This window comes from Nasonia vitripennis (genome assembly GCF_009193385.2).
Source record: "Nasonia vitripennis strain AsymCx chromosome 3 unlocalized genomic scaffold, Nvit_psr_1.1 chr3_random0005, whole genome shotgun sequence".
NCBI lineage: Eukaryota > Metazoa > Arthropoda > Insecta > Hymenoptera > Pteromalidae > Nasonia > Nasonia vitripennis.
This window is the reverse complement of record NW_022279624.1, coordinates 1,462,634-1,483,735: the sequence shown is the minus strand read 5'-3', so window position 1 is coordinate 1,483,735 and position 21,102 is coordinate 1,462,634. Positions and strand designations below refer to the sequence as shown.

Here is a 21,102-nt window from a genome sequence, read left to right as displayed (position 1 = left end):
ACCACAGAAACAATAATCTGCTGTAAAAAAGTGAGCAATCCCCTTGCGAGACGGGTACTTAGTCGAAAAAGTCCGAAAAAGGCCGAAAACTGCGTTTTTGACGCCTTCTAGCGCCCTCTAAACAGGGATCCCCAACTTCGATCTTGACCAAACTTGCTGTAGTCATTTATTCTAATGCCTGGAACAATAATCCGCTGTTTAAAAAGTGAGCAATCCCCTTGCGAGACGGGTATTTAGTAGAAAAAGTCCGAAAAAGGCCGAAAAGTGCGACTTTGACGCCTTCTAGCGCCCTCTAAAAAGGGATCCCCAACTTCGATCTTGACCAAACTTGCTGTAGTCATTTATTCTAATGCCTGGAACAATAATCCGCTGTTTAAAAAGTGAGCAATCCCCTTGCGAGACGGGTATTTACTCGAAAAAGTCCGAAAAAGGCCGAAAAGTGCGACTTTGACCCCTTCTAGCACCCTCTAAACAGGGTTCCCCACCATTGATCTTGACCAAACTTGCTGTACTATATTATTATAATGCCAGGAACAATAATCTGCTGTAAAAAAATGAGCAATCCCGTTGCGAGTCGGGTACTTAGTCGAAAAAGTCCGGAAAAGCCCGAAAAGTGCAATTTTGACGCCTTCTATCGCCCTCCAAATACGGTTCCCCACCTTTGATCTTGACCAAACTTGCTGTAGTTATTTATTATAATGCCTGGAACAATAATCCGCTGTTTAAAAAGTGAGCAATCCTCGTGCGAGTCGGGTACTTAGTCCAAAAAGTTCGAAAAAGACCGAAAAGTGCGATTTTGACTCGTTCTATCGCCCTCCAAATACGGTTCCCCACCTTTGATCTTGACAAAACTTGCTGTAGTTATTTATTATAATGCCTGGAACAATAATCCGCTGTTTAAAAAGTGAGCAATCCTCGTGCGAGTCGGGTACTTAGTCCAAAAAGTTCGAAAAAGACCGAAAAGTGCGATTTTGACTCGTTCTATCGCCCTCCAAATACGGTTCCCCACCTTTGATCTTGACCAAACTTGATGTGGTTATTTATTATAATGCCAGGAACAATAATCTGCTGTAAAAAAGTGAGCAATCCCGTTGCGAGTCGGGTACTGAGTCGAAAAAGTCCGAAAAAGGCCGAAAACTGCGATTTTGACGCCTTCTAGCGCCCTCTAAACAGGGTTCCCCAACTTCGATCTTGACCAAACTTGCTGTAGTTATTTATTCTAATGCCTGGAACAATAATCCGCTGTTTAAAAAGTCAGCAATCCCGTTGCGAGTCGGGCACGTAGTCGAAAAAGTCCGAAAAAGGCCGAAAAGTGCGATTTTGACTCGTTCTATCGCCCTCCAAATACGGTTCCCCACCTTTGATCTTGACCAAACTAGCTGTAATTATTGATTATAACCCCAGAAACAATAATCTGCTGTAAAAAAGTGAGCAATCCCCTTGCGAGACGGGTATTTAGTCGAAAAAGTCCGAAAAAGGCCGAAAAGTGCGACTTTGACCCCTTCTAGCACCCTCTAAACAGGGTTACCCACCATTGTTCTTGACCAAACTTGCTGTACTATATTATTATAATGCAAGGAACAATAATCTGCTGTAAAAAAATGAGCAATCCCGTTGCGAGTCGGGTACTTAGTCGAAAAAGTCCGGAAAAGCCCGAAAAGTGCAATTTTGACGCCTTCTATCGCCCTCCAAATACGGTTCCCCACCTTTGATCTTGACCAAACTTGCTGTAGTTATTTATTATAATGCCTGGAACAATAATCCGCTGTTTAAAAAGTGAGCAATCCTCGTGCGAGTCGGGTACTTAGTCCAAAAAGTTCGAAAAAGACCGAAAAGTGCGATTTTGACTCGTTCTATCGCCCTCCAAATACGGTTCCCCACCTTTGATCTTGACCAAACTAGCTGTACGTATTTTTAAACATTAAATGTGTTCCCGTGAAATTTTAAACTTTCAGAAAGTTTAAAATTACCAATTTGAACTTTTCCGAAAGTTTAAAATGTTATTTTTAAACTTTTGAAACAGTCTCATTAAATTTTATACTTTTGGAAAGTTGAAAACTGTCAATTTAAACTTTTGGAAAGTTGAACATGATCAATTTCAATTTGTAGAAAGTTTAAAACTGTCAATCTAAACTTTTTCAGAAGTTTAGATTTTCTTCTCTATACTTTTAAAATATTTTCATGCGATTCCAAAGTATAAAGTCATCAATTTAAACTTTCTTAAAGTACGAATCTAAGGAGTTATTCTATTCCTAAAGTATAAACTGATTTATTTATACGTCAATTTTTCTACTTTGGAGTTTAGGGTGTATCTTATTCTACTATATTAGGACTACTTTTCCTGAGAATTTCATCAAAATCGAAGCAAATAGAAAAAAGTTACAGGGGTGCCAATATGGCGATTTTAGAAAACTAGGCCGCCTTGCAATGGCTGTAACTCCGGATCATAACGACGAATTTTAGTTTTTTAAAAGAAGAATTGATGGTTTATCCAAAACGAAAATTTTAAGCGTTGGTGATCTAAAATCGACTACAAAACAAAGCGATGGCTCAGAATTGATGAATGACCACTTTTGTTCAGTAATGATTTAGTAAAGTATAGGTATGGCACACACACACTCGCTCACACACACTTTCACCCACACACACACAAACATATATATATATATATATATATATATATATATATATATATATATATATCGAAGATGAAAATTTTAATTTTTGCCTAAACTGTACATATATGTTCTGTATGTTGTACCTGACTCCCAAAACAAAATTCAGCGCGATTCTTTCATTTGGCTTCGAGTTCTAGCTGGTCAAAGTTGAGGTTGGTAGGTAAACTAGGCCGTCATCACACGCCGTCATCAGCACATGCCGTTATCGGCACACGCCGTTTCTGGCATAGGCCGATACTGGCACACTCAGATGAGAGAGCGGTAGAGAGCAGTGGAGAGCGATGACGTCATCAACGCTGGCGTTGTCAACCGCGAGATCCCCGATCGATATGAGGGTAAGAGAGCGGTCGATATGGTAAATGGCCTGATAGTTCTGGCGCAAGTGGCAAGAGAGCGGTGAGAGAGCGGTCGATGACGTCATCAACTCTGGCGTTGCACGAGGCCAAATAAGTACGGCCATGCGCCTTAGCCGACTGAGCCACGCAGACGTTGTTCCACACAAGCCCTACGAGCTTTGACATATGTTTGAATTATTAAAATTATTCAGTTTACGCCTAAATATTAATAATTTTGTATTTTACATTAAAAATTTAATTGATTTATTGATATTTTCATCAAATATAATTCTCAGCCATAAAAAATGGCCAAGATATCGCTACTTTTAGGAAATTTAAAATGTCCAGTTTTTTCACATTTTACTTAGCCAGTTTTTGCCTTGACGGCCATTTTAAATGGGTGATTTTCTACCAGGGTTCCCATAAACAAATTCACTTAAAGAATTCGCTATAGAATCTATGACTATGGGTGTATGGCATGCAGGGACTGTAGGTCCATGTCATTCTGTGCTGACGCCTTATAGGAGAAGGACCACTTATTATTTTATTTTTTTACTACTATGGCTTCCGCATTGTAAGTAATTTTTTAATTTATAAACTTTTAATTGTAATAGAATAAATGTATGCTCATGTAGAATCATATATGATTATACATGTCGGTCTTGTATGATTTTATATGAGTATACAAATGAAAATCATTTTTATATAAATCATTTGTATATAAATCATTTTTTCAATACAGTGTACGTAAAATGCGATTTTACTCATTTTGATATTTTTAAAAAAATCACTTTTACGTGCCCTGTATCGAAAAAATATTGTTCGAAACACGTGCGAAATTGTCAAACCTCACATTCGTGCTAGAATCAACACTTTCGCACTTGTATTGAAATATACTATTATTTAGCCGTATATGAAAAATATATCTTATGAATAATTAATTTTAAAAAATAGCTTCTCGAGAGGATCAACGATAGGTTTAAAAGTTTCTCTTATCGATTGTTCAAATTTATCCTTTCCAAATTTCAACAAATTATACTTGCGTTTTACAGCATCTTGTGCTTTCACAAGCTGATGAAATATGTCCTTTTGTCTTTGAATATCATTTATGTTAATGCTTTAAAAGTCAAAGATAGACTAATGAATGTCAACTAAGTGTGTCTTATATTTATAGCGAAAGTGTCGAAACCCTTTCGGTATCTACCATTGTTAATAGCACTATCCTTGTCAATCATTAAGAACCCATGTTTGTCATCCATCCAACATTTTAAGCATAAATCTTTAAATTGCGAATACGTCATGTCTGAGTTGACATGATCGTTGTATAAGTGTTTGAGATTAATTTCATCTTGTCAGAAAACCACCAAGAGATTGACGTTATCTCTTACAAGATGTTTTGGAACTTGTGCATAAGACTGACATAGATAGAAACAATCGACTTTCATCGTTCCCACTGAATGGAAAATATTGTATACCAGTCAATGGTTCAAGAAGATCTTTTAAAAATTTGTACTTGGACTGATTGAGTGAATTAGAGTAGACGTAAACATTTTTAAACCTTACTTCATTAGGATGTGTTATAAGAGCTAGCAAACTGTTGGTTTTACCACAATTTGATGGTCCACAAAATACTGCTCGAATACTATTTAGAAGTAAATCACCGTGTCGCTTATCTTTTTTCTCTGGCTCCGCAATAGTATCAAAGTTTACCACTGGAAGCTTAACAGACTGTTTCTTGAACATGTTTGTATAGAGAGGTCTGCATTACAACTGTTGTGAGACTATAAATAGAGCTGGTATTTATACTCATGATATTAGTTGTCGTTTAACCTTCAAAGTGAAATGATCATTTACAAACGTCGTGGACGAGGTCTTGTTAATCGATTGATCAATAATCTTCCAATTGAACTTCATCTACCAGGTTATCAATACTGTGGACCAGATACTAAACTCACTAAACGATTAGCTCGTGGCGATCAGTCATGTTAAAGTCTTCTTAAATTCACAATACTATCCTTATGGAAATTTAAATTTAGATATTAAACGCAATCAGTATGCTATGCTCTACGATATGTATGCCAACTTTCAACATGCATACTATGACAAGAGTATTGAGCCTATGCTGAAAAAGCAACATTTCATCAGCTATCTACCTCTTATAGTCATCGATTGTTCAAAGCAGAACGAAGCTTTGAAAAACGCCTCAGTTGATGTTCGGCTGGAATTTGAATCCAAAGATAATTTTCCCGCAGGAACCTCTGCTTATTGTTTAATTATACAAGATCGCATAGTTCAGTATAATTGCGCAAATGGTGTTGTAAAAAAACTCGTTTGATTTATTTAATAACACACATTGTATCATACCCAAAATCGATTTCATGGAGAGATTTGAAACTTGCATTCCAATGCTCTCCTGAGTAAAGCGCTTTTATATCCCCTCTCTTGCACTACTATGCGCGCGCATTCAAGCCTCCTTTCTTGCGCTGCTTGTGGTGGGGATATGATATAAAGAAAAGCTTGCTGCTAGTCAGAGTCATTCCGAGATGGAGTACTTAGTGGACATGCAAGGCTTTAAGCAGCCCGGCAATGACTTCATCCGCAAGGAGTAATCTGTAGTTTCTCTAAGAGATGATATCGAACCTATTGTACTACTTTTCAAACAGCCTTTTCCAGGCGTCGGCTCACAGAAAAGTATAAGCAAGAGAATACATGGTTGGAATATCATTATCATGGTCATCTGGAGAAATCAAATATGCAGAAATCGGCAAAATTCTTCGGGAAGCCTTGCATGACTCTCTACTGCAGTAATAGTAATGGGATCCTTGAAGAAAAAGTGGTTGGAATGTTTCAAATTCAACGTAATCGACATCTCAGAAATGGGATATCCACCTCTAGACAAGATTAAACTGATAACGGTTTGTCCTCATCATAATATCGCCTATAAAGCCAGCTGTGCTCTTCACAATGTACGACTTATGAAGAAATATATGCAAGAGCAATGTAAGCAATTGGAGAGACAAGGTTCATCTATGGAGTGGGAGTGAAAAAATATTTAAGGAGAGTTTAAGTTACATGGTTGAAGCTCACAGGTGAGAGCGATGGTTGGGTCTCCCATCACTTATAAATACGAGAAAACTTCCACATCGTGCTCATTCGTACATCATGGGTTCACCACCTAGTAGTGCAGGTTATAAGCCTCTTCCTGATTCAAAAAATGATAAGAAACAGGAAAAGAAGGAAAAATCTTCTGATTGGAAACAGTATTCACAAAAGTTTTCCAGAAATACTTATTCTATGCCTGAGGAAGAGGGTTATAAGAGATTTAAGTAGTGAGCTAACTTGATTGAATACTAGTCATCATTCGGCCGGCGACCGCAAGGTTCCCGGTTCAAATCCCCTGCATAGCCAACGATATCTTTTTTCTTTTTTTTTTCATCTAGAAGATACATGATGGTAAAGAAGCAAGCAGTCGGTATCAACAGCAGAAGGTAACAACGGGCCGTGGACGTCACTGCCAACACCGAGACGCATCGATTGGGGATCTCGCGGTCGACAACGCCAGCGTTGATGACGTCATCGACCGCTCTCTTACAGCTTGCGCAAGAACTATCAGGCCATGTACCATATCGACCGCTCTCTCACCGCTCTCTCATCTGAGTGTGCCAGTACCGGCCTGTGACAGAAACGGCGTGTGCCGATAACGGGATGTGCTGATGACGGCGTGTGCTCATAACGGCATGTGCTGATGACGGCCTAGTTTACCTACTAGGTTTTAAGCAATTTTTGCATTTTTTGCCTATTTTCAATGATTTGTAGCTTATAAGGGAAGTAATTTAACTAAAACTATCCAGATACTTTTTTTGGGAAATTTTCTGAATTTTTCAATAAAAGTACTTCTTATTCTTATTTTTAAATAAAAGCCCTATATGTATGTTAAGGCTACCTTATTTGCATTTTAAACCTTAAAATATGAAAATCTGAATGTTTGATCCGGACTCTGACAACCTCAATACAGTAAAAAGATACCTTTTTATAGTAAAAAAGTAGCTGTAAAGTTTATACATCGCGACTCGGATTCACGTGGCACTTTAACCCACCATTGTCACCTCACTTCGAAGGTCTTTGGGAGGCAGCTGTTAAGTCGTTCAAGCACCATTTTAACAGGGTTACGGGTAGAAGACCCCTCACGTTTGAACTATTTACGACTCTTTCGATAGAAATTGAGACTATTTTGAACTCGCGCCCGATTTGTACTATGTTTTCTGATCCGAACGATCCAGCGGCTCTCACTCCAGCACATTTTCTGATAGGACGTCCACTCGCCATGATACCGCAACCTGATTGCACGTTTATTTCAGATAATCGTCTCACGATTTGGCGATTCGTTACGAAAGCGCGGCAAGATTATTGGAAGAAATGGCATCTGGAGTACCTTAGCGAGTTACAAAAACGACAAAAATGGACGAAAGGAAAAGATGGCATCAAAATCAGTTTAATGTTTATTTTGATTGAATGGGATCAGCATTGTAATCGATGGCAATCAGGAATAATTACCGAAATACTTCCAGAAAGCGATAGTGTTACGCGAGTTATAAAGATGAAAACAGCTCAAGGCGAGTACGTTCGAAATGTTACAAAATTGTGCCCCTTGCTGCATGTCACTGAATCTAACAACCCTTGAGCTGGATTACCTATAGAATTAAGTTAAGTTCATAGATTCATATTCAGCAAGTAATTTATAATAATAAGGTTTCGTTCGAATACAACTGTAAATCAGATGCGTTAAGGCTTTAGTATTGTAAAGAGGTGCAAAATAGCTCGCAACAAAGGGAGCATGATTCGTCGAAATTCTCAAGATGCAGTGGAACGCAGAAGTAGCTATAGGCGCGAGCGGAGCGTCAAAGAGAGGGGGAAAGGTGAGCAAGCGCTGGTTTGAACCGCGGTGTTTTCTGGCGGGTCGAGAGCGGGGAGAGTAATCGACTTTCAGCGCTAGCGCCACTCGAGGGTTTTTTGAGCGCAAGAGTCAGACAATGGTCAACGTTCAACGTTCAAAGCGAGTGCACGTGTATGTGGCTTCAGGAATTGTGGACTGTTTGACTTCCTGGAATCGGCAGTTCGGCGCGACTGGCAGTTGAGGACACTCACGGAGACGAGAATAAGACGCATTGGCGAGACGCTCGAGGACGATCATCACAATCACTAGCTCATTCGTCGGCCCTTCCCGGAAACGACTTCGCAGCTTTGAATACGCTACGCCATCAGTTGACCATTTCCAAGAACGACTTCGAGCTTTTATACACTTCGCTAAGCATCGTGGCGTCGACAGTTGACTACGATTCTTCTACCTCTGTAATCGAAGGTATGGCGTACACGACTAGTATCTGATTTAACAGAGAACAAGCAAGTTTAATTTATAATTCTAAATGTATTCGTTGCGTTTGAGGCGGATATTGTTCGTCCTTATTCAAGTCGAGACTCGTTAAAATAATCATTACATTTAAGTATAAGGCAAGATGTCGTACATCTCCAGCCTAAGTTGTAACACCATAAACTGTCATGCGTTCGTCTAATCGCAATAAAGCAGGAATCGAGTCCTCAGCTGCGACCCTGTAGGTCATAAATACACGTATGTACGTATAAATGCCGAAGCATTCAAGACAGAATAAACAAGTCACGACGTTACATTCCGTAATATTAATTTAGTGTTTCTTCATGGTTAAAATGCAAGGGGATTTTAAGATTACCTATTGCTGTTTAATTGTACTGTTCTATTTATTTTCGAATTCGCAATTTTTTAATTTAAACGCTGGTTAAATTGTAAGTCATCCCTACTGAAAAAAGGCAGATGACTAATAATCAGCTGATAATCGTGTCAAAACGTCAGTTGATTATCAGGTGATATCAGTTTAATATTTTTATTTATCTGTTTTTTTCAGTAGGGATGAGTCATATCCCTGGTAGAAGAATTAGCTTAGGTGTTGGCTTGCTTAATAAGAATAAACTTCTTTCTTTCGTTAAAAAAAAAAACAATTTTTAACCAATTTTAAACTTATAATGAGTTAATATGCGCGTCGAATGCGATCATAACCTATATAAAGTGCATTACGAAGAGACAGTTAGTAAAAATACGTTACTTAGGGATTTCTGGGACGACTGAGCATGGGTATGGTGTTATACTTAAGATAATCACAGGAGACGTCGTTGTTACTGTCTACCCTGGACACCAGGTACATAGAAAGTCATTATCGTCGCTTTATTCGTATTCAGCGATCTCAAAAACCCCTAATCAACGAGTCTCGACAAAAAATGTCGTTAATTTTCTGTAAAACTCCAGGAGATGACGTTGATACTGCCCACCCTGAGCACCAGGTACATAGAAAGCCATTATCGTCGCTTTATTCGTATTCAGCGACCTCAAAAACCCCTAATCAACGAGTCTCGACAAAAAATGTCGTTAATTTTCTGTAAAACTCCAAGAGACGACATTGATACTATCTACCCTGGGCACTAGGTACTTCTAAAAGTATTGCCGTCGCGATATTCGTGTTCAGCGACCACAAAAACCCTCGAGTAACAAAACTGGACTTTCTTCCATCAATATTTACCGAGTTTTTTTCCTTTGCTGCATTATTATCTAAATTTGAGGTTACGTATCTCTTCTTTAAAAACAATATGGGTGTTGTAATATGTGAATTTACACAGTAATGTAATACATACGTATAATGTACACAGTCGTAATAAACCAAAAGGTATACGTCGCGCCATCTACTGGTTGACGACGATTTCATGCAACGAGGCGAGCTCACGCGAGAGAGAATAAAAAAAAGTAATAAATTGTAATAAATTGTAATAAAACGTAACAAAATGTAATAAAATGTAACAAACTGTAATAAAACGTAAAAAAGGTCCGAAATCCAACAAAAACGTACAAAATGGTACGATTTGTTACATTTTCTTATATTTTATTACACTTTATTACATTTTTTATTTTCACTAGGGTAGATGACACTTTTTTATAATTTACACTTAATCAACAATGATTGAGTCAGTGTATACCATATTATTTTGAACATTCTGAGGGCATCATCCTTCAAGATCCACGCGTCTATGTATGGCGTATGGGCATATGATATCGTGCGACAGACATATCGTGTCGAACGACACCATAAGGCTTGTTGTCCCACAACTTATGACGGACGGTCATGACTGACGTGAGTGCGAGCATTTTCTGATCAGTTCTCATAGTCGTGACCGGCACTCACGTCAGTCATGACCGTCCGTCATAAGTTGTGGGACAACAAGCCTTATGGTGTCGTTCGACACGATATGTCTGTCGCACGATATCATATGCCCATACGCCATACATAGACGCGTGGATCTTGAAGGATGATGCCTGAGAATGTGAGAACTGTGTGTGGTGTTATCTGTTATTCTGCTGTATAGCATAGCAGACAACATATACAACCTGTATACTATATGTGGTATATACTCTTATATGTATGTGTGTATAGTTAGGTACTGATTGTGCTGCTATATGAATATAAGTAAGATATAAGCAGACGCCTGTACCACCTGTAGTATACACTACGTAGCATCCTAGGTTAGATTGTTACTTTTTGCCTCTTTAACACGTACATTTAAAAAATTATCACAATTATTTGGGTAAACGGTAGATTTAAGTAGATTTTTAATTAAAAATAATTATCGTTATTAAATATGTTTTGATTGTTCTTATTATACCTGTTTATTCGTATAATAGATTTGTATAAATTATACTTGGCAGTTCTTAGCCAGTGACATGTACTTCGTACTGGCCAGTAGCACTAGCCAGTCACTAGTCTGATCACAAGTTTCGCTGCTCAATTTTCTACCAGGAAGTTAATCATAATAGAGCAAAAAAATTGTTCTGTTTAATTAAGGGCTTACTTAACTTAGAGTTAAGTTATATATTGATACATTAGAAACAACTCTCAAGATACTTACTACGTAACTTGCCGGGCCCGTTTCATTTTGTTTTCTGATGACAACTAAAATTTTCTTTTTATATATTAGAACGTGATACAGACTCCATAAGTACAATAAAAAGGGCATTATAAGTTACTTAGTAAGTATCTTGAGAGTTGTTTCTAATGTATCAACATATAACTTAACTCTAAGTTAAGTAAACCCTTAATTGAACAGAACAATTTTTTTGCTTTATTATGATTAAATATAATTAACTTGACTTTGTTTAATTGATCTCAGTTCTTTTTTATTTGTAATTTCGTTTCGGAATATATCAAACTTGCCTAACCTTTTACTTTTTTAAAAGTCAATTTTTTTTAGAGATTATCTAAAATACTCTTATAAAGTTTGTTATAATTGAAAACTATTTTTTAAATATAGTAAAACCGTATTTGAAAATAGATGCATTGAAGCATTCTGAGCAATATTTTGATTTTAGAATATTAGACATGAAAATTTCAGGTGAGAAACTCATAGTGATTCCACAATCAATAAAGTGTTAATCTATTATTGACAATTGAATTTTATCTATTTATAAAATTAAAAAAATCAACTTTTCGCATGTGTATCAAACGTTATTTTCCGATACAGGGGGCGAAAAATGTGCTTGAACGCACGCGGAGCGTGCGTAATAGTGCACTTTACGCAAACTACAGGGTGGGCCATTTTAATCAAACCAGTCTAATAACTCCTAAATTAAGCCATGAACAGAAAAATTGTTCAGATGAAAGTTGTCCAGGATCAAGGGGGACATCTTTTTGTGCAATTAGTTTTGACCTTGAACTCAAATTTCAAGGTCATTTGAAGGTCAAATTTTTTTTTAAATAGGAACCCCTATTTTTGATAGCAGATTCGGAAAGAACAGGAAATTTTACGTCCGAAACGGTATTTCAAATTTTTTTTCATGACCTTCACAAGGTCCTTTCAAGGTTAAATGTTAAGAAATACTGTAATTGCTATTTAATCGCATTTTCTGATAGAATAATCGTAGTTAATGTACTTTTATGATGAATATTCAAACCCAATGTGACAATGACCATGAAAATGTTTACCTTGAAAACAAAATAATTCCCTAATTTCAGCGCTACCCAGGAACAACGACGTGGACGTATTAGGATTATGTTCCCTTTGGGGTACTTTTTTAACGCGAGTCCCCTTGCCTCTCACTGAGGTGCTTGTTTACTGTGAGTCCCCTTCCCTCTCACTAGGATGCTTGTTTAACATTCGTTAACAAATTTTTAGTGGTCAAAAGTAAATTTTGAGGTAAACATGATAATTTTAAATATCTGAGTTCTTACTGGGAGTGGGAAAAGGAACGTTAAAAATCAATGTTGTCAATTCATTCACGGTCGAAGCAGAGTCAAGTAAAAGTTTAACGTTTCAAAAGCGTAAAAAATGGTTAAACAATAAAGGTAGGATGTTAAAAAATACACTATTTAAGATAAAATATTAAACAGCATTTTGCTTTTGTAATATTAAAAAAAAATTTTAATAATTGTATTTGCCAAAGTGCATCATTTCCAGTTTAGATGTTTTTTTTTTTAAGTTGAATTTCTTTAATCTAATATGAATTGTAACGATTGTTCTCACGCTGTCTTCAATTTAAATCACAATGTCTTAACGTAAGAAAATAAGAAGTTACAAATTTGATTTAAAAATTATACAGTTTGAAAATTCCTCCTTTTTTTGTAGTCACTTTCTTATTTTGGTTTAATTTCAATTTCAATAAAGAGTAAATGTAAATAAAATAGTTTTTCTTATTATAAACAAAATTTTCAACATGGACGATTATCAATCCAATGAAATTGTTGATATGATAATGATCTTAGGCGAAACCCAAAACAATGCCAGAGTCGCGGTGCGACTCTACGCTGAACGCTTTCCTCTAAGAAGGCGTCCTACTCACGACACATTACTCAGATTACTTCGAAGAGCTCGTGATGGACATCTTCGTCGTCAACGCAGACACCACGAATACAACGAAAATGATCCTAATGTTATAGCCGCCTTAGCAGCTGTTCATCTCAATCCACAAATTAGTAGTCGACAAATTGAAAGAGAAATCGGTATACCACGAAGAACAGCATTGAGAATTCTCAATAATCTCCACTATCACGATTACCACATAAGATTAGTTCATGAGCTGAGGCCACGCCATTTTCTAATGCATATTAACTTTTGCCAGTGGGCTTTAGGAGTTTTACAAAATGATCCAGATTTTTTCAGATTTGTTATGTTTTCTGACGAGGCTATATATCGCAGTGATGGTCAATTAAATAGGCACAATAGTCACTACTGGTCACCTGTAAATCCCCACTGGTACAGGGCTATTGACCATAAAAACCGATGGAGTTTAATGGTGTGGTGTGGGATCATTAATGGTTACCTGATTGGGCCATATTTTTTCGGTCAAAATGTTAACCAGAATAGCTATTTGGCATTGCTCAAAGATCGACTGCCAGAGCTTTTAGAGGATGTTGACTTTCGGACGTTTCGGACGTAAAATTTCCTGTTCTTTCCGAATCTGCTATCAAAAATAGGGGTTCCTATTTAAAAAAAAATTTTGACCTTCAAATGACCTTGAAATTTGAGTTCAAGGTCAAAACTAATTGCACAAAAAGATGTCCCCCTTGATCCTGGACAACTTTCATCTGAACAATTTTTCTGTTCATGGCTTAATTTAGGAGTTATTAGACTGGTTTGATTAAAATGGCCCACCCTGTATATCGAAATATATTTTAAATACTGACTTATTTAATAATTTAGATAAGTATTAAATAGCATAATAATGAAATTAATTATAATCTTTATATAAGGATATATAATATAATTTTGTATAACATTACATAATTTTCTGTACTTATATTGACCCTTAGTGGAACAAAAATTCTGCACATAACAGTTTTCATCTGAAGTTTTTAGACTAAAACAGAAGATAACAAAAAAAACAGAAATTTTCAGCAGAAGAATGTCGGAATTGAGACAAAGACAACAGGTATTATTAGATTTTTTTTCAGTTTTTTTTTATAGTTTACTGCGGATGGTACCAGATTTTAACAGTTTTCAACAGTTACGTTAACTAGATTCTATTATGTTATTAAAGGCGTGTTTTAAAGAGTTAAGAAAAATGTGTAGAAATACTAAGATAGCTGTTTTGATCGAGAAAAAACTGTTGTCTGCACTTATTAATAGTTATTGTCTGTTGTATTTATTTTTTTATTTATTTTCAAAATCGTAAAATTTTATACGTAAAAAAAATCCAACTGAAGAATCTACCAAATTAAATAAAACAGAAGACAACAAAAGATTACTGTTGTCTGTGTCTCAATTCCGACATTTTTCTGCTATCATCTGCAGTTTATAACTTTTTTCTTCAGTTGTTTTAGTACAGAATATAAATGTTATGATTGTTATAATCCTACAATTTACATTATTGTAACGAGGAACAACGTCCCTCGCCACGCCGGTAATTGAGGCATGATAGAGAGTGACGAAATAATAATAATTTCTCCTCTCACGTCAAGTCTCACCCCGTTACATGGCGCCCAGCGTGGGGCGCCAATGTAACGGGGTGTAAATTCGATCAACGAATAACGCGCTAAACGACTGCATCGCGTTCCCTCGATGCGGCGGAGGACTCCTCTACGCCCGCGAAACACCTCCGTTGCATGCAGCTGTCTCAGCTGCTTCTGTTTTGCTGGGTCTACGCGCCGTCTGGCGCGTGCTCAGCTGCTCTACTGCGTTAGATAAGTACTAATAAATACACTCTCTCCCATGCACTGCGCGTCACACAAACCTTCTCTCTCTCTCGTCGACGACGCTCCTGATCCCGGACAGACTGCGAGACTTGACCACTGCGCTAGACCGCTAAGCAGGGGGATCAGGATCTCCGTATTCCGCGTCGCACTCACACACTTCAAATTGCTGGACACAGCACAGCACTCCGAATCGCCAAAGTTTCCGAATTGTACGAGCGAAGTCGCGTGTTGATCTTTTGAAGGCCGAGAGCTATCTGAGCGCGCACCTGAAGGATTAGCCCGCGCGCTCGCTCTTATTCCCGAATTCGCACGTGTTTTTCCTCGCGCGCAAGTCTACCCTGTTTCGTCGCGGCGTAGCGGTACTCATACCGCTACGAGTTAGCCGCGGTGCTCAACTCGTTACATTATATTATAAATGTAAATAAAAAAAATGTTTAATTAATATTATTTTGTTGCTAGATTTTATTAATATCATTAATACTGTCATTACAGAGAGTTTAAAAACACTTTTTAATATTCAAAATTTATTTCTATTTTATTCTATAATTTTAAAACCGGTCCAGTGTACTAGTAGCTATAACTAGTTTCATAGAATGTTTGCTGTATTAAATATATACATTCAGACTCGACGGTAAATAATTCTCGTGAAACGTTTTTGAAATCGTGCTTTGGATTAGTTAGAATTTATCAATCTGGCAGTCAGATTAGAGCATTTCAAAAACGTTTCACAAGAATTAACTACCATCGAGTGCACATTTAATATTTAACAGTATATTTAATAACGACACGACAAATAATTAAATATCTGCACAATTAATTTGTAAATTGCAAGCGAAGCGAGCGTTTTTTGCTAGTATCTAATTGAAACTAATTCAAAAATTAAATCATGCAGATTTTGTTCTTCACGAGGAGAAGACACATAAAAATCAACACTTTTTTTAAAAAGTGGGAAAAAAACTTTTTTTGTAACACAAGCACGATTTTCGCGTTTTTCGTACCTATTAAGCGGGCGTAAAGTAATTTTATTTAGACCGGCGGGCAAAAAAATATGAAAAACGCCCGCTAAATTTTTTTTTGCCCGCCGGTCTAAAAAAAGTTACTTTACGCCCGCTTAATAGGTACGAAAATCGTGCTTGTGTTACAAATAGTACATTACGATACGTGTGACTTAAATGGTTCTTTTTTACACGGCGCAGTTAGCACCCGAGCGTAGCGAGGGCGCTAAGCGCTGTGTAAAACTGAACCATTTAAGTCAAGAGTATCGTATAAAATTTTATAGCACAGACTGCTAAAATTCGCAAGTCTCGCCTATTCGTGACTAAAGTAGTTCTTATTTGCACCGTGAGGTTAGCGCACGAGCGTATAGCGAGTGTGATAAACACGGTGCAAAAAAGGACTAAGTACTTATTCACAGATAGGCGTGACTTAACAGCGGATTTTAGCCACACTGTGCTATAATAGTAATAGTATACCAAGGGCGTAAAGTGGTCTTTTTTAGGCCGAGTGTGGATTTTGCAGTACGATTAAAGGCGAGTTAGCCCGAGCCGAAGGCGAGGGCGTTTACGAGCCGCAGACGAGTACTGCAAAATCCACGAGGCCAAAAAGCCCACTTAGCCCTTGGTGCACACCATATTTTATGTAACGCGCGGACGTATTTTCGCGTCTTTTCGTACGTGTTAAGAGGGACTGATGTGACTATTTTTTGACACGGCAACCGTGCTCTTGTCTTGTTCAAACATTATATAAAATAAATAAATAATGCAAATTTATCAAAATCAACTTTTTTTAAAATTACAAAAAAAAATTTGCGGGCAATAAAGACTTTTTAGCGGGCAATAAAGGCCATTATTGCCCGCTGTTTGAATATGCGGGCAATAAAGGTTTTTATTGCCCGCTAAAATAATTTTTTTGCCCGCCGGTCAAAAAAGTGTCACTTTAGCCCCTATTAATAGGTACGAAAAACGCGAAAATCGTTCGCGTGTTACATAAAAAGGTTCGTCTGCGGCTCGTAAACGCCCTCGCCTTCGGCTCGGGCTAACTCGCCTTGACTTGTACTGCAAAATCCACACTCGGCCTAAAAAAGCCCACTTTACGCCCTTGGTACACAATATACTATTATTTACGACTGAACTATAATAGTCACTTTATTTCCTGAAAAGCGGGATAAAAGTATCATTTTATTGCAGAAAATTTACTTTATTCCCGCTAAATCTGAAAAAAATAAAAAATTTTGAATATTCAAATGTATATTTTCATTATAATGCCTGTAACTGAGTAGGTCCCACTTTTCAAGAAATAAAGTGGCTACACAGTTCAGTCGTGAATAAAGCACTATATGCAACACGGGACTAAAGTAGATCATTTCCTCGGGTGATTACTGTAAACCCACCCGCGGGCATAATCTACTACTTTACTCCCTTGTTGCATAATGTACTATTTTAACTTATCATATCTACTTCAAGGACGTAAACGATCTTTTCCATTATGACAACAATTTAATTTTCATCTTTCCACCTTCTAAAACTAAGCATAACAATATTTGCATTCGTAAGTCCCTTTTTTTCTCCTTAAATGTTCGTGACTGCTTGGGTGTAAAAACTGTGAAGACTTATTAGGAGGCATCGGGGAGGGAGGAGGGAGGATGACAGGGCCTCTAATATTTAAAAAAATAACATAAAAATTAATGATGAATAATAATGAGGAGGGGCTGTGGGAAAGGTAATTCCAAAATGCTTAGATTATATGGGTAGGAATATCACTCACAATTTGTTTGCTTGTTTTAACATCAATGCTGGATGCCCGAGGTTTAGATCTTTCTTGTTCTAATTGTGCATGCAGTAATGTAACTTCTGATGTAAGTTCGTCACGAATTTCTTGTAATTTAGTTACCTCAGCTAAAACTGTCGCTTTATCTTTCACTAAAAAAAGTAATTTATAAAGATTATCATTAGTGTTTAATTATTTTATCAAATTTGAAAGTAAATATAATATTAAAAATATAAATTGTTAAAACTCACTTTCACCTTGATGAAGAATTTGATAAAGTTTTTTATTTCTATGTTTAACATTATTCAATTCCTGTTTCAAAATTTCTACTTCACTTTTAAGTTCATTGATAATATCATCACGTTTTTCAATTTCGGCTCTTAATTGAGCAGATGTTATATTATCATCCAATCGATTCAATCTTTCCTTCAAAGCAGCCTTTTCTTTTTCTTTGATAAGCTCTTGACTTGTTTCTTTTTCAATTGTTTCAAAAAATCTAGTATCTATTTTTATTTGCATAAGATAAAATTAATTTTAATTTTATTAGATCATTTAAAAAGTATATCACTAAAAAATTCGAGTTGCAACTTTTAATAAATTTTAAATTTAAGGCACTAATTGACTTTTGTAAAAGCTTATGTTATATGTAAATCAAATGAGGTGACAAAAATTGTGGTCTTACTAAGAAAATTACATCAAATATTTTAAGGTAGTACTAGCGGTAGGAGATTGACGGTTCAGAAATTGATGAAATTATGAGTATAGGTAGATTCTACATTAATTAAGACTCAGTTAAAATTTGGTGAAGATTTGGAGCCTTGGAAAATTGTTATAAACATTTTAATTTCTATAAATCTGCACATTTTGCTATAACTCGTAATTGTATATAACTCACGGTTCAGAATTAACTTAAATTTCACATAACATTAGTTAAACAACTAACAAATAATTTAAGTGCTTGTAAAAAATGGTTTGGAGCCTGTAAGCGTAGTAACAAACAAATAAAAATTCAAAAATGTACACTTAACCTCATAAAAAAATGAGTCAAATCAGCTTCTGTCTGAAACTTTTTATTTGTAATTATGATAAATAGAATCGCTTAATTTGAATGTATAATCATTATTTGTTGTATTTTGACTTATGCAATCTCTATTATTAAGTATATCCCACAAATAATTAAGAAATCAAAAGTGGACTTTGTTTTGACTAGCTGCCCACTGGTAGTACTACCTTAAATTTCTTCTTATATGTTGCCAGAGCTATGCTAATTTGTTTAAATGTTCCAGCATACTCAACCTCAAAAATTTTATAGGCTTCTATAATGATTTATACAAGCTATTGAAAAAAAGTCTTATATTTGATTAATCACACATAACTTTTGCAAACAACCACTACAACGCAAAATGAAGATAATGATTGAAATTGAGAATCAGTAAGAATCAGTTTAGCTATTAAATCAATAAAAACTTTGTTCCATGGTTACGCAATAAACAATCATCAATTTGATTATTGATAGTATGAAATATTAATATTTTAAGCAAACAGTGTAGGCTTAACATCCTCTTAAAGAGGTTCCACTGGTAATAGAACAATAATTGATTGAGATATAGCTGAAATTTTGTATAGAGGTTGGTATATGTGCGTCTCAGAAACACCCATATAAATTTTTAGATAGCCACATAAAATAGAAATCAAGATAGAGACATTTTTATTATATTACATTAAAAATTAAAATTTATTGTAGTTGAAAATTACTACATTAAGAACATTATTCACTTCTCATAAATATAATTAAGTCTCTGACATAAAGTAAAAGTTTATTGAGGGTGGGGATCATTGCAACGAAAGATAATTTTGCAGATAAATATTAATGCTGAATATATATTTACCGAGGGGTAAATTTACCGAAAGATGGAAGTGCCAATGGTCAGAATATTCGATTTTCAAAAGTGCGGAAAAATTATTTACGACAGGTAAAATGCCGAAAGTTAAAAATGCCAAAAAATAAAATGCCGAAACATATATGTTGAGCGGTAAATAAACAAAATTTTTATCATTTTGAACAAATCTTAGTTTTTGGCATTTTTACCCTTCGTGACTTCTTTTTTCTACAATTTTAACTTTCGGCAACTTTACTTGACGGGATTTGTTTCTTTAGTATTTTTAACTTTTGGTATTTTTATTTATCTGCAAAATAAGCTTTCGGTACATTTCTCCCCACCCGTTTATTGAATATAAAATTCGAACATTCAACTTTTAAACTGGCTCATATATAACCTACCTTAAAAACTCTTTTTGACATATTAGATTTTGTATACAAATAAATTTTATCTTTTCAAAATAATCATTTTCAAAGTAAAAATGCCAGCAGTCTAAAGGTTAACCTCAAAAAATCAGCCAAATTATCATTGATAGTTTTTTATAAATAGTTAGGATTACTGTAATTTTATAAACAGAACGTAAAATCATTATTTTGTGTGTTTATCTGTAGCTTCTAAAATTTTTACATTTTTAAATATTTGATCAAATACAATAAAATTATATATTGGGGTTTACCTATAGGGGTTGAAATTTTTTTTTCGATTGTAGGTTCTATATTTGGCGCTGTTGCATTATTCAACTTATTAAATTCATCTAATGACATAGTTGACTTCTTTGACTTCTTAGATGTTGCTTTTTTTAAATTATCTTGAATATGTTCTGGTTTTGAGTGAACTTCCATTTGTTCTTCTTGAAAAGACAATTTAGACTGTAATATAGCCTCATGCAGTTGTTGTTCATAAGTTTCTTCAACAGCCTTAAAATTAAAATTAGGTTTAAAAATCCAGAAATTTGTATCTGTGTGCCATAACTTATTATAAGATAATAGTTAATTTTATTGACAAGTAATATGATAATATTTTTAAGTTTATTTTCGGGACATAATAATTTCAAATAAATTTTTAATTCTTTTCACATCACTATTTTATTAGTTTACATGTCTCAAATATTAAACAGTAAATTAAATACTTCACATGCACCTATACTTGAAAAAAAGACATTTTATTTATTTATTTATCCAACTTTTTTATCATTCCTATTTACATTATATGTTCTACTATATATTAAAGTAAATTTGTTTCCTCAATTGTTGTAATTTGGTGGTTAGATTTTATGCACAATAAAATGTATGAAGATCTATCATTAAAAAGTGTATTTTCTGAATGTAGAAAATATTAAGAGTACTATTGTACAATGAAAACAGGTGAAACATGTCTAAAGCTGCTAATGTACTTTTGATAATCAAACAAAAATTTGTTACATGACTATTTTTAGTGATTTGATGATATATATATATTAGTTATATAATGCATGACAAACATGACAAACAAAGCCCATGAAATTGCATATTAAAATGATGTATTTACTAAATATAATTTTACCATTATGTATTTAATAAAGGAATTATGTATTAATAAATATACTGTTACCATGGCGTCTTTTTGTTTCCATTGTTCCCATTGTTGACCATCTATAATTGTCTTTTTTTTCTTCCCCTAAAATAGAACATGTTAATCATAA

General features: G+C 35.3%; 1 protein-coding gene and 1 long non-coding RNA gene across 7 annotated transcripts in view; one reads left to right on the top strand and one right to left on the bottom strand.

The window, feature by feature from the left end:
* Positions 1-21,102, top strand: part of LOC103317581 — a 108,233-nt gene that overhangs the window by 78,312 nt on the left and 8,819 nt on the right. The gene's annotated exons all lie outside the window — the stretch shown is intronic.
* LOC100678923 (G kinase-anchoring protein 1) overlaps positions 1-21,102 on the bottom strand; it is a 110,142-nt gene that overhangs the window by 87,967 nt on the left and 1,073 nt on the right. For all 6 annotated transcript variants that reach the window (XM_031925881.2, XM_031925882.2, XM_031925883.2 and 3 more), the window contains 4 exons: positions 21,012-21,077; positions 20,098-20,338; positions 17,793-18,044; positions 17,539-17,693 (listed from right to left, as the gene is read on the bottom strand). In XM_031925881.2, the coding sequence (XP_031781741.1) occupies positions 17,539-17,693; positions 17,793-18,044; positions 20,098-20,338; positions 21,012-21,077 (714 nt within the window). The remainder of the gene's footprint in view (positions 1-17,538; positions 17,694-17,792; positions 18,045-20,097; positions 20,339-21,011; positions 21,078-21,102) is intronic.